Genomic DNA, 15,292 nt, shown 5'->3' with positions numbered 1-15,292 from the left:
GAGTAAGGGAGAAATACCTTCATGCTGTGTCAAAATATCATTCACACATGCTCCCTCCCATGCATCATCCATACACAACCATTCTCCACTCACCCCTATTCTATGTCCTGAATAGACATTCCCCTTTTACCCTATCCATCTATCTCCTTGGTCACCCACTTTGTGTTCACTCCTTCCACACTTCTCTTACTTTCAATGGTCCAAACTTTCCCAATGCTCTTTCATCAACCCTATCTCCCAACTCCCTTTCCACTCCTTTCAGCCAAGTAGTCCACACTATACTTCTCAAACAAGTTTAAATTCCTCTCTTATTTTCAATGTTTCTGCTCCATACAGCGCTATCAGCATATATTCACTCCATCATACAATCTCCCCTTAGCATCCATTTCTCATACTTTTTAATCACCCCACAAGGCATTTACTTACTTCTCTCAATATACATTCTACCTCTACTCCTCCCTTACTGCCATATTTTCGTGCAAGTATGCTATTCACTTCCTCCAGTCTCTCCCTTATTACTCACTTTCAATTTGCTACCATATTCTTCCCTTGTAATCTCATCACCTCTTACCCACATTTATAACAAACTTTTGCACCTTCCCAAACTCCTTAATCCCTCCTCTGATCCTGCTACGAGCGCAGTGTCACCAGCATACAACTGCCAATCTCCCTTTTCTTTAACAATTTCCAATCCCTAGAACATTTACATTGTATTCACCTTTCACACCATTCCATCCATGTATGAACAGCAAACATATCAATCTCTGGCAAAATCTCATCTTTCACTCAAGCCACTTCCAACACAGGCTCTATTGCTCTTGTACTACACAGCTATCCTCATATTTCATATATCTGCATTACCTCCATCATGAGCATTTTCCAAATGCAAAGGACCAAAATTTATAGTTTCCTTAGCTCTCACATATTTACAAATCACAATCTGATCAACACAACCCCCTACCTCTCCTATATTGTTACTCTCAATCAAAACCCTCCCATATGACTTCCCCTTTATTCAACAAATTGGTCCCTCAAACTACTACTCGCACTCGTCCCCCTTTTCTTAGTAAAATGGAACTACACAGGCACTCTACCAGTATAGAAGTGAAGAAAGACTGGTAAAAGAAGCATGGTAGGCAGAGGTGACCAAGGACAAGATGGATGGGGGTGAAATAGGGTTGTGAAAGAGGGGTCTCTTGTAGGGAGAAGACAGGAGTGGAGAACAGTTGTATATGGATAATGTTAAGATGCATGGAAGTAGGTGGGGGCATAAGAGAATGTGTGTACATTATTTTAACACCAGCCAAAGGGATTTCTCCCATCTTTTTCTGAATGAGATAGGGTGGTCACTAATTAAATGAAGCAGCCTTGCCATGGATGCGCTTTCGTGCAGCATTACTTCTGACCCAGGGCAGTGTATAAGATGCTGGGATAACCAGTCATCCAAGAGAAGTCAAGAAAAAGAGGGCGGGGTGGTACATGGAGTACGTGGAGATGAAATGGGCAGGAGTGGATTTATACCTTTGGCTCCCTTATAAGGGGGGAAAAAAGCCCTTGGTACATATGAATGAATGCAAAAATGCTGCAACACTTGCCAATCTTTTCACATGGCAGAGCAATCAGACTTGTGACCAAGAGCAACAAGGGGTTAAGAAAACAACTATTTTTCTTTGCCACTTGTACATATATTTTTTTCTATACTTATTGGACCTGTCTGGGGTCTTTCTTGGTACCACGGATGAGACCAGTTCTTCTGGCGGCAATGAGACCAACCTTGCGACCTGCACTCTTGCCTCGGCAGACAGTAGAAGCCTTACCAATATGTTGATGGTTACCACCACCATGGGGATGCTCTACTGGGTTCATAGCAACACCACGAACCTTGGGCCAGCAATTCCTCTTCACACGGTACTTGTGATAGGCACGACCTGCCTTGAGGATGGGCTTGTCAATCCTGCCACCACCGGCAACAATACCTGGAAACCAGTATCAGCTTAGCAATTTTACTATTATCTTCCATTTCAACACTACATTATCTTCCATCAGAAATAGCCTCATTGTCTTCAGAAGATTCAAGACTGTCGATATTCATCATGTACTCTGGTCATTAGCCAATGCAGTGGCTAAACATGAATGATATTGTTGGAGCCTGGAGATCACATGTTCTTACCAATATTATGCATGGACTTGAGTGGACTACACTATCCTTTTACCTTCTATACTCCTTTTGACTTTGCTTCCCCCAAAGGGGAGGGAGGGAGGAGGAGGAAAAAAAAAAAAAAAAAAAAAAAAAAAAAATTATGTCGACTCCAGACTCCTAGTACCACACTCCACATAATTTAAAAGATACAAACTAATATGACAATACTCACCAACCATAGCTCTATTAGCAGAAGGAATGACCTTCTTTGCTCCAGATGGCAGCTTGACCCTGGTCTTACGGGTCTCAGGATTATGGGCAATGACCTGCGCATAATTGCCAGATCCTCTGGCAATGCGACCTCGATCTCCAGCCTTCTCCTCTAGGTTGCAGACAATAGTTCCTTCAGGCAAGGTACCAATGGGCATAACATTACCCACATCCAAATTGGCTGGAATTTATAATGAACAAGTTGTAGAATAAAGTCTAGACAAATCAATCATAACAAGGACATCTCCACACAAAATACATTTCAAAATTAACTCAATACAACAATTGTGTAATGGATATCTGGGGGTCACACATCAGTGAACAGAAGAGTGTGGTAGGTCAATGACAATGTAAAAGAAGCAAGGAAAAACCCCAGTGGAAAACCAAGGAGGTGAAAGAGTGATGGGAGCATTGGATGCATTGTCAAGCAATGGTAAGTAATCTGTTAATGCAAATCTTGCTGGAGACCTAAAGTGTGTGCACAAACTAGGAAAATGGTTGTACTTGGATGAACATATGACAACCTGAAGGGACAATTCTTGAATGCTCCATAATTTCTTTTGGGCAGATTAAGGGGTTATAGTGAAATACTTACACTTATACTCTTCACTCTTCAAGATCATCAATTAACACTTTATTGCCATTTAAGTTTACCACTTAAATTGTTCCAAATTCCCCTTTTTACCTGTGCCAAAAGCTAAGGTAAATACAGGGAATGTGGGTATGTTCTACCTCTTGCATTCAGGCCTAACATCCACTGATAAAGATTTAGGTATGGTTCAAAAGAGGCTTAAAAAAACAAACAAACAAACAAAAATAGCCCACCTTTCTTTCCACAGTAGATAAACTGTCCAGTATACATTCCTTCACATGCAAGGAACAGCTCCTTCCTCGTCTTGTAACGGTATGGGTCACGGAAATGAACCTCTGCAAGGGGAGCACCACGACCAGGATCGTGGATGATTTTCTGCAATACAGCACACACCTTCATCAGCCATAAGTAATAACAACATTGAACTAAATATGTATCTCAAGAACAGCCATGATTTACTTTCTCAATACGTCATGTTGCATAGCTTTCTTTTCTCGTAAATATTTATCTACAAGAAAATGGGAGCATGCCATTTGATCTTCCTCTTTTGTCCGTTCTCAAAACTTATTCTAAAGTTGTGAGTGCGATTCTTAGAGGAGAATTACAACCAATTTGCACATGGACGTACTTTTCAAGCATGTTCACACACTGATCATAAAACAAGCACCCCAACATACTGGTCATTTTGAGAGAGTGGTGGTTTGAATGAGCATCAGTTTTCCCCTCCCCATGTATTAATGCAGGTTAAATTAGATAAGAACTTCTCAACATGGGGTCACCCCACAGGTATTGAGGAAATCTGGGCAATTTTTATTTTTATTTTCATCTTATTTGTTATATTTCATCTATTCATTACCCCTCTATCCATCAGGTAAATAACTGCTTATGTTTCAGATAAGAATTGTATATCACCTCTTAGATGACATCAGGATTTTAACCCCCCCACCAAAAAAAAAAAATTGAGAACCACTGGGTTAGACCAATTTATCATACTTTAATTCCTATGACTTCGACATCTATCAAAACATTGGTCTCTCAAGCACTCACCATGGCTCTTCATTTGTGAACCAATTCTAAGAAAATAATACATGTCAATATCCTACAAAATTGCTATATCACTTTGGCGTCCACCTATAAAAATCTACTTTATGGATGGGGATGACAGGTGGTAATGGACATGAAGCATTGTGTAAGCCTTATGGTCTCTTGCAGTCACATGATGCCTACATAAGCACCATTGTATGGAAAAGGTTTAAGGTGACAGCAGACTTGCTTGGTTAACCTCTTCATTAAGAGTCAAATACTCATGCTCTCACTCAGGGCTGACTGATATATGATGCATCACAATGTGTGCATTATAAAATATGAATTAACAGCTGTATTATCTCTAACCCTGAATGGTGACAACCACTGTGAAAGCAATCAAGCATTTTCACAAAATACAGGGGTCACTTGGCTACAACTGCAATAAATATAATCAAGATGCAGATACCGGCATCCTGATATACTCACAATGCCCACATCGGCATCATCATATGCTAAGGGTGGACCCAAGTATCTAAAGCTATCCACTTCCTCCAGTCACCCTCCCTTAATGCTCACTTCCAGTCTACTGCCACTTTCACCCCTTGTACATCTCATCACCTTACTTTTACCCACATTTATCTTCAGCTTTCTTCTATCACATACTCTCCCAAACCCTGTCACCAACTTCCTCAATCCCTCCTCTGACCCTGCCACAAGTGCAGTGTCATCCGCAAACAACAGCTGGCTCACCTCCCACTTTTCTCCATTTTCTTTAATCATCTCCAATCCCTGACCCACTACCCTTGCATTTACCTCTTGCACTACCCCATCCATGTATAAGTTGAACAGCCAGGGCGACATAACGCATCCTTGACAAAGTCCCACCTTTATCTCGAACCATTCACACTCTCCATTTCTAATCCTGACACAAGCTCTACTACTCTCATAAAAATTCTTGACACCTCCCAGAAGCTTTCCTCCTATCCCGTATATCTGCATAACCTCCCAGTCTTTCTGTCTACGCTATTGTAAGCCTTTTCCAGATCCATAAAGCCCAAAAAAACATCCTTCCCCTTTCCTATAGCTTTCTCACATATCTGTCTCACCACAAAGATCTGATCTACACAACCTCTACCTGTCCTAAATCCACACTGTTCCTCACCAATTACTCCCTCTGTTCCTCTCCTAATCCTCCCAATCAAGATCCTCCCATAAGCCTACCCAACTACACTTAACAAGCTAATCCCTCTGAAACTACTACTTTCACACTTGTCCCCTTTTCCCTTGTAAAGAGGAACTATACAGGCACTCCTCCAGTCCTCTGGCACTCTACCCTCTCTCCAGCAAACATCAAATAACCTCACCAGCCAGTCAACCATCAATGTACCTCCTTTTTTTTTAGACATTCTGCATGGCATCCATCCAGACCAGGTGCCTTACCTGTTTTCATCATCTTAACAACTGCCTTCACTTCATCCTTCCTTATTTCTCCTCCATTTTCCTCACTCACCACGGTCATTTTCTTAGCATTTCCCACTGCAGCTATCTTTCCCTCCCTATCCTTCACATTTAGCAACTCCCTAAAATATACTGCCCATCTTCCCCTTTTCTGAATTACTAAATATATGTCAGGTTAAAATAGACGAATTTATCACCCTTTCATTTCTTAGACCTCAGCATCTATTAAAAAACTTAGCGAAACATTCAACCAACACTACTTCATTCGTTAGTAAACAGGTTTTAGTAACTTTTTTATTGACTTCAAAAATGTTCACACATTACATTGATGTATTATAATTTAAAACAATAATTAATTTTCTATTGCTATATCATGTAGGTGTGCCCAACTTAAAATTTTACCCTTGAAAATTACACTATGCTTGTTTGTATTTACATACAAAGCTCATTGGTTGTCCAACTACTCTATGTAATCAGCATAAAATTGTACAAAATCCAAGAGAATTTCTTGCGGAGAATCCTAAGCAGCTCCAAATCACTAACTTGGACATCACAGCTAAAGACATACAGTCAGCAATAGAAGATCCGAGACCAAATGCAGCTGCTGGACGGAGTACCAACCATGCTACTCCTAAACTGTAGAAACACCCTGGCAAAACAGCTGCTTAGACTGTGGAGAAAGTCCCTAGACACAGGCATATTTCAGGAGCTCCTAAAAACTGCCACCGTGTCCCCAATATACAAGGGCGGAGACAGATGCATCCCTAAAAAGTAAAACTAAAGACCAGTTGCTCTAACATCACACCTGATCAAGATCTTTGAAAAGAGTGTTCGCAACAATATAGTGAAGTATATGGAGGATAACCAACTATTCAATGACAACCAGCACGGCTTCAGAAAAGGAAGACCCTGCTTATCAAAGCTCCTAGCTCATCATGACTGGGTCCTACACAACCTAGCTGAGGGGAAGACTGTAGATGTAGTGTTCCTTGAGGATGTCCAACGCTCTTACACCAGACAAATCAGAGGAATGAGGGATTTAAGCTACTGGGGATGTCTCAAAAAGTTGGGAGTCTACTATCAACAACTAAGAGAATGGTATCGTGCAATCTATGTATGGAAAATAATTGAAGGAAAGGTACCTAACCCAGCACCTCATTCCCTGCAGCCTTACACCACTAAATGTTCTGTGAGGAAAATAACAAGAAAAACAATACCAACCAGACCTCTGGAAAGGATCAAGACCCTGCTAGTGAATAGGGTATTTTCTTAGTTTTGACCATGGGCACACTACAGCAATAGAAAATTATTAATTTTGTAAATTAAAATGTATCAATGTAACATGCAATTTAGTGGGCGGAAATGAAAATAAAAAGAACAATTTATAGTTTCGCCCAACCATAGAATTTGATATGTGGCTTATGTGTTTCTGGTGAGAGATGTTGTGATATGAACAATGGTGTGCATCATTTCCGTCGCAAATGTGTACTTTTGAAGTAATTAAGTATTAAATTTATGCACTTATTACACCTCCCGAATGATCTGGAGGGACGCGTGGGAAATCGGGGTTTTTGGGTGAGGGAGAGTAATAAATGGAGTAATGTGCATTGCAAAACAGGTATAAAATGAACAAAAACTCTTAAAAAAAATAGAAATAAATAACATAAATAAAAATCACATTTTAGGTCGAGTCCAGCGGTATCTTTGTGCTTACCAACGATTCAAGAAATGTCTCGCTACAATTGTTACACTTAGTGAAGTCCACTCAAGCCGCGCAAGAATTCCTAACCATAAACTAACGTTACCTCCGTTAGGTTAGGTTACTTTACGGTTACCAAGTCTTGCACCATCGGCTGCCCTCAATCTAGCACTTCAATCTATACTTACATCGTTAGTAAACAAACATGGTGCTGTGCGCAGTACCCGCCGATATGGGATTTTTTTTTTTACGAGTTTCTTTATTCTTCTTCATTTTACACCTGTTTGGCAATGCGCATTACTCCATTTATGTCTACCCCACCCAAAAAAACCTCGATTTCCCACACGTCCCCCCAGATCGTTCGGGAGATGTAGGCATAAGTGCAGAACTTCAATACTTAATTACTTCCAAAGTACGCATTTGCGACAGAAATGATGTACACCATTGTTCATATCACAACATTTCTCACCAGAATCACATAAGCCACATATCAAATTCTATAGTTGGGTGAAACTATAAATTGACCAATAAAAAATACCTTGCTACAAGCAAATATGCTAATGAACGAAGTCGGTAGCATAGGATCGGGATGCCATCTTGTTGTCTGTCAATTGACGGCCTCAGTACTTCAGATAGTACCTCGCCAGGTACATTTTCTTGAAGGAATATTATGGAGCGGAGATACATGCATTCCTTCAAGGTAGCTAGGTCAACATGAAAATGGAATTCCTGATATTTGAGCTGAAGTAGTTCTCATGGGATGCAAAAAGTCGCTGTGAGTATAATGCAATTTCAATTATCCATCTAGCTGTCCTAATTCTCGAGATATTGCATTTTGAATGGAATTAAATCGGGCCTATTTTTTCCCAGGAAATCGGGCCGAAACGTGCGGTCTGACTAATCGCCGATCAAACGTAAAGAATGACGGTTTTTATTGACAGGCACAATTTTATATAAAAATTTAGTATATGTTTGCATTATTTGACCTATTTTCTATTAGATACGTGATTTCCATGTAATTTGATCAAAGAATTATGTTATCCTCTACAAAATTACCCACCACAGCTACAAATAACGTCAAATTACATGAAAATCACACATTTTAAAGAAAATAGTTGAAATAATTCAACTATAGATAGCTAGGTCAACATGAAAATCGAATTCCTGATATTTGAGCTGAAGTAGTTCTCATAGGATGCAAAAAGTCGCTATGAGTATAATGCAATTTGAATTATCCATCTAGATGTCCTAGTTCTCGAGATATTGCATTTTGAATGGAATTAAATCGGGCCAAAATGTGTGGTACGACTAATAGCCAAACAAACGTAAACAATGACTGTTTTTACTGACAAGCACAATTTTGTATAAAAATTTAGCATATGGTTGCATTATTTGATCTATTTTCTCTAAGATGTGTGGTTTCCATGTAATTTGATCATAGAATTACGTTTTTATCCTCTGCAAAATTACCCACCACAGCTACGAATACTGTCAAATTACATGAAAATCCCACATTTTAAAGAAAATAGTTTGAATAATTCAACTATATGCAAGCTAATAACACAATAGTAACAAACTTAATAGTGTAGTTTGACCCATACCATCAGTGATCATAGATAGCGGGCAGGACGAATCGTAGCTGTGGTCCGTAATATTACAGAGGATAAAAACGTAACTTCTCTTTGATCAAATTACATGAAAATCACACATTTTAAAGAAAATAGTTGAAATAATTCAACTATAAGTCTATTACACTAATAACATGATAGTGAAGTTTGATCCATACCACCAGTGATAGATGAGACGGCGGGATGGATGCCGACGTTGCTATCCAATAATCCGATAGAAAAAAATTAAACAACCGATTTCTGAGCTCTACCGTAACACGCTGCCTTTATTTTGGTATTAGAATAATAAGCGAGACTAGTAGTTTTCGTTTATTTTGGTTAGTTGCCAGTTTTCTGAATTTTAGCTCATTTTTTACGCTGAAACATAAACCAATTTTCAATTTACTGCTGAATGCAAGCCGCCATATTTATCTTTTGTTTTTATGTACCAACACATAACTGATGATGTAATTGTTTGAAATTTACTACAATCGTGGTAAATACACTCGCATAACATTTCTATGAATGAAATTTCCTGCGGTATGTAAATTTGGCCGTTTGCATGGCATGCGCATAAAATGACGTGCTACTGCGCTCGTCATCGACGGTGGCGCCTCTGGTGGTGTTTGACCTACCTATTGCAGGTAATGATTTAATGCACACGGGTTAGGCTAGGATAGGTTAATTTTAGTTAGACGATTTTATCCTTTCATTTCTTCGACGTCGGCATCTATCATAACAAACATGGCATACCATTCATCCAACATGACTTCGTTGCTTACGAAATCTGTTTTAGTACTTTTTTTTTAATTTCCGCTCACAAAATTGCATATTAGGTTGATACGTTATAATTTACAATATAATTAATTTCCTATTGCTATATTGCACCCATGGTCAAAACTAAAAATATACCGTGAATAGCCTGAGCCATGAGGGTCCAAAGATCTTTAATGCCCTCCCGAGTGATATGAGAGATATCAACGGCTGTGCAGTGGACAGACTGAAGGGGTTGGACTGGATAAATTCCTATCATCAGTACCAGGCTAGACTGCTGGATGCCGGTCGACAAACACCATAACAGACCAGATGACTTACTTAGTTTACTTTAAAGAAATTGGAAACCAGGACATATCCAAGTAAAGTAAGTAAAGTTTCCAGACACGTGAAACTGTTCCTACACACATCCTTACATGCTATCTGGACAAACAGGCCCTTACCTTGATTATTCCCTTGATGTATCCGTGTCTTTCTGCATAATCAACGGGACGAAGGGCGGGTTTCCCTTTACGGTGCTTCACATGGGATTTGAAAACAGATCCCGCACCCTTTCTCTGGGCACGAATAACACGTCCCATCTTGCTGTAGAATAAAGAAAGTTTACCATACTTTAAGTTATATGAAATTGACTTCAACAATAATTTTACATTTGCCAAAAGATTTGGCAAAGACCTTGCATGTAGTCATAAATTTGAATATAACAAGTAACATTATTGTCGGCTGGTGCTTAAAAGATATTCCAAAATTACGAAAATAATGATAATCTCGTAATATTTTTTACACTTTAGCATCATGCTGTAGGTTTGAGAAATGTAAACAATACTTAGCTCCTCAAAGATCTTTCATTTCACATTATTTTATCACAAACTATCCACTTCTTCCACACTAATATCTACTCAGATGTAATCTGTATGACTACGACGACTTCCTCCAATTTAAAAATCCACTTATACATAAACTATTAACAAGATATTTCATGATAACTCAATGGTCCTCAAATCCTTCCCGTACCTTGGTGTCTTCGATGACGGAAAGACCCAATGAGCGTGCTGCCCTCTGTATCAAAATAATGTAACAGAAGAAGTAAGCTTTGCGCAACAAAATATTCGAACTCAAAGTAGCTTATCTGTGTACACAATAAGTGAAATTAGAAATTGCAGCTAGATTATTATCTTTCATATAACTTTTGTAAATTACTGGGAAAAATTGCATTATGTTTTGAAAATAATATATACATCCGTTTATAAAGAAGACACGCATGCTTTGCACCGTTCATATGTGAACTTTTATTTATAAGTAACGTAATGATAGATGAACAATCAGTCCTATATATAGATGATATACATTAGAATTAACGGCTGAACACTCGTAATGTACAGTAGCCAAGTATTGGTTGGGTATCATGTTGTATTTGCCAATCGTATTTGCTTGATTATAATGTAGATGGAAGAAATAATACTCATGGGGTCCTATCTCTTGCTCTCCAGTTGTCATGCCTAGCTTAGAATTGATGTATTACTTCCATTCTGACTATCATTCATACTCCTGTTATAATTTAAATTCTTTGTGGATCCAGCTTGGGAAATATCATTATCTAGACTGCCGCAGGTATCCATGCATTTGTATGAAAAAAAAAACTATAACGCGTATACTTCCGACATTTCGAGTTTTCAAATTCTGCTCGTAGCCTCGTTTACAAATATGTTAGCATAGCCTGCATCATGTCATAAATATATGTAAATATTAATTAAGGGTACTAGCATCAAACCTTATGGAGTTCCACCGATCACTGTGCTCTCTAATTCCACTTTTATGAGTTAACACTCTTTTCCACTAATTTTTCACTCTTTTTCTCTAATTCCACTAATTTTCCACTCTTTATCTCTAATTCCACTTTTATGAGTTAACAATCTTTTGGTTTTAGCTTGGGCTGTTTTATTTTTTTCAGCTGTTTCAGTAGCTATGCATCTACATGAAAAATTTGTTTCTTGACATCCTTTGACTATATTTATGCATGCACACATATACCAAAGTTTTTTTTTCCCGCTTACAAGGGAGGTAGACTAAGTCAATGGAGCATAGATCCACTCCCACCCATTTCATCTCCACGTACTCCACTCCCATTCACCGCCCCTTCCTCTCTCTCATTTTAGCTCCTCTTGGATGACGGGTCATCGCCGCATCTCGCCCACTGCTCTAGGTCAGAAGCAGTGTCACAAGACACAGCACATCCACAGCAAGGCCGCTTCATTTGATCGGCGACCCACCCCCCCTGGTCCCCTCATGCAGGAAAAAGAGAACACAGAGAGAAATCCCTTCGGGCTGGGTCATAATATCATTCACTTATACTCCCTCACCCCCACCCACCCCCATACATCACAGCATCATCCATACATAACCATTCTCCACTCATCTCTATCTTCTGTCCTCTTCCTTCCTTCCTCAACAGACATTCCCCTCTTTCCCAATGTCCCTTTTACCCCTTCCATCCATCTCATCCTTGGTCACCCCCTCATGTTCACTCCATCTACCTCTGCCTTCCACACCTTTTTTACCAATATTTCTTCATTCAATCTTTCCATGTGCCCAAACCATCCCAATACTCTTTCATCAACTCTATCTCCCAACTCTCTTTCAATCCCCAGTCTCCTCCTCACCTCCTATTTTTCTCAGTTTATCTAGCCTAGTAACCCCTATCATAATTCTCAAGCATTTCACCTCAAACACATTTAATCTCCTTCTCTCTTCCTCTCTTATGTTCCATGTTTCTGCCCCATAGAGTGCTGTCAGTACAATTACTCTTTCATACAATCTTCTCTTATCATCCATTCCCTAATGTCTATTTCACATTACAGTTTTTAATCCCCCAAGGCATTTACTTGCTTCTCTCAATCTACAATCTACCTTCCCCTCCATTCCTTCCTTTTCTGCCACATTCGCACCCAAGTATCTAAAGCTATCCACTTCCTTCAGTCTCCTTTAATATTCTGTGTAATGAATGTGGTTTGGATATGGGTGTGCAGTTGCCACCCCCGGCACGGGGTCAAAGGTCACTGCGTAGATGGGGACGAATGGGCGTTGGTTGATGCGTATGGGCAATGTGTATGCGAAGCAAACGAGAGAAAGAGGGGAAGACAGCGAGCGAGAAAAATGCAGCGGAACAAACTTATAGAGAATAATTAGCTAGGGTACGATTAATAGGCGATACGAGTGAAAGAGAAATAAGCTTCTTCTTCGTCATCGAAGAAGAAACAAGAAATAACGTGGATAAGGTAAGTGATACGTTGCCCCGCGACCACATACTCACTTCCAATTTGCTGCAATCCTCTCCCCTTGTACATATTATCACCTTACTTTTACCCACGTTTATCTTTAACTTCCTTCTTTCACACACCTTCCCAAACTCCATCACTAACTTCCTTAATCCCTCCTTTGATCCTGCTGCAAGCGCAGTGTCATCAACAAACAACAACCGGTTTATCTCCCATTTTTCTCCATTTTCTTATCCATCTCCAATCCCCGAGCCATTACCTTTACGTTTACCTCTCACACTACCCCATCATACATTAATTGAACAGTCAGGGTAACATAACACATCACTGGCGAAGTCACAACTTTACCTCAAACCACTCACACTCTCCATTTCTAATTCTAACACAGGCTCTACTACTTTTGTAAAAACTTGATCTTGACTGCTCATAACAGCTTTCCTCCTATCCCATATATCTGCAATACCTCCCACGGTGCCTTCCTGTCTACCCTGTAATAAGCCTTTTCTAAATTCATAGAGGCGCAAAAAACATCCTTAGCTTTTCCTATAGCTTTCTCACATATCTGTCTTATCACAAAAATCTGATCCACACAATCCCTACCTGTCCTAAACCCACAATGTTTCTCACCAATTATTCCTTCTGTTCCTTTCCTAATCCTCTTGATCAAAACCCTCACATAAGCCTTCCCAACTACAACCGACAAACTGATCCCTCTGAAACTACTTCACTTACACTTGTCCCCTTTCCCCTTGTAAAGTGGAACTATACAGGCACTCCTCCAGTCCTCCGGTACTCTACCTTCTTTTAGACAAACATTAAACAACCTCAACAGCCAGTCCATCATCACTTTACCTCCTTTTTTAGACACTCCACATAATACGGTACTCATCTAACCCATGAGGCTTACCTACTCTCATTGTTCTAATAACTGCTTTCACCTTATTTTTCCATATTTCTCCTCTATTTTCCTTATTTATTACTGACATTTTCTTAGCCCTTCCCTCTGCAACTCCCTTTCCCTTCCTATCCTCCTTCACATTTAGCAACTCCCTAAAATATTCTGCCCATCTTTCTCTTACTACTGTTTCTTCCATTATCGTCTCTCCATCTGCACCTTTTACCTTTTCATCTCTACCTGCTTCCCCTCCTCGATCCTTCTCTCTTAATTTCCCTCCAAAGCATCTTTTTATTACTTTCAAAATGTTGTCTTACTCTTACCCCATTTCACATTTACTCTCCTCTTTGTCTCCTTTATCTTATGCTTTACTTCTCTTCTCCTTTTTTGTACCAATCTGTGAATACTTGTTTCTTCTCTTCTACAACCTTCTTTGCTTCACCATCCCACCACTCACTACCCTTCCTTCTATTTCTTCCCATCCTCCTTGTTCCACACACCATCTTTGCACACCTTATGACTCTCTCCTTGAAACAGTCCCATTCCTAGTTCTACTCTATCCTTCACTCCCTTCCATTCCCCTCTCAGCTTCTTTTTGTGCTCCTCCTTTTCTTTCTTATTTAAGCAGTTTACTCTAAGCACCTCCCTACCTTCTGTCCTTTTCTTCTTTCTCCATCTATCCTCCATTCTCAACTTACCTTCTACCAAAAATTATCTGATACTCCCCCACTCTCTCTCCTAAGAACATGTATATCCAAAACTCTCCCTACTCCTCTCCTGGTTACCACAATATAGCCCATTAACGCCCTATCTACCACCCTTCCATCAGCCACTCTCTCCCATGTGTAGTTATGCACAACTTTCTTCGTAAACACTGTACAGTATTTTCTATCATCAACTCTCTAGATACAACTCCACCGTCAACTCCCCACTACGATTTTTTTCCTGGAACTCCACACTTCCCAACCACTCCGTCTATTGGTTCATCTACTACCCAAGCATTGACATCTCCCAATACCACTACATTGACATTTCTCCCTAAACCTTCTATGCACTCATTTAAATCTATCCAAAAAACCTCCCTTACAAAGGATAGTATAAAATAAATGGCAGTCATTGCAGCATCTTGCTTAGGTGTTTATCTAAACCAATCTTAAATCTCCGAACCGAACTACATTGCACTACGTCTGCAGGAAGTTTATTCCATTCATTAACTACACGGTTGGCGAAGTTGTTTCTACTCACTTCCAAATTATATGTATTTGCTGAAAGTTTGAGACCATTATTTCTGGTCAGATTCTCATTTAATGTGAAATTTTTGTCACTTTTGATGTTGTCAATTCTATCTAGAATCTGAAAGAACTGTATCAAGTCACCTCTGAGTCTACACTTTTTTAGGGAAAACAGATTCATATGTTTTAGTCAATTTTCGTATGATTTATTTTTTATATTTGGAATTAGTTTTGTGGCTTGCCGTTGTACCTTTTCCAATCTGTCAATGTCTTTAATGAGATTTGGTGGTCACGCGGAAACAGCATATTCCAAACACGGATGAA

General features: G+C 39.5%; 1 protein-coding gene across 1 annotated transcript; it reads right to left on the bottom strand.

Annotated features, from left to right (window-relative positions):
* Positions 1-1,663: 1,663 nt before the first annotated feature.
* Positions 1,664-10,700, bottom strand: RpL8 (ribosomal protein L8). The gene is made up of 5 exons (XM_076177830.1): positions 10,581-10,700; positions 10,010-10,151; positions 3,236-3,377; positions 2,373-2,591; positions 1,664-1,976 (listed from the first exon to the last, which is right to left on the bottom strand). Exons 2-5 carry the CDS (start codon positions 10,145-10,147, stop codon positions 1,702-1,704), a joined length of 774 nt encoding a protein of 257 aa, XP_076033945.1. The 5' UTR covers positions 10,148-10,151; positions 10,581-10,700; the 3' UTR covers positions 1,664-1,701.
* Between the last annotated feature and the right edge of the window lie 4,592 nt (positions 10,701-15,292).

The sequence above is a fragment of the Oratosquilla oratoria genome, chromosome 41 (assembly GCF_046742065.1).
Source record: "Oratosquilla oratoria isolate Oo_2021 chromosome 41, ASM4674206v1, whole genome shotgun sequence".
Taxonomy (NCBI): Eukaryota; Metazoa; Arthropoda; class Malacostraca; order Stomatopoda; family Squillidae; genus Oratosquilla; species Oratosquilla oratoria.
Note: the sequence above shows the minus strand (reverse complement) of the source record. Positions and strands in the feature narration are given on the sequence as shown.

Coding starts and splice junctions, on each gene's coding strand:
- RpL8 (XM_076177830.1), bottom strand. CDS start 10,147: ATGGGACGTGTTATTCGTGCCCAGAGAAAGGGTGCGGGATCTGTTTTC. Junction 3,378..10,009: donor ACATCAAGGGAATAATCAAG/GTAAGGGCCTGT, acceptor GCTGTATTGCAG/AAAATCATCCACGATCCTGG. Junction 1,977..2,372: donor TGCTAATAGAGCTATGGTTG/GTGAGTATTGTC, acceptor ACTGGTTTCCAG/GTATTGTTGCCGGTGGTGGC.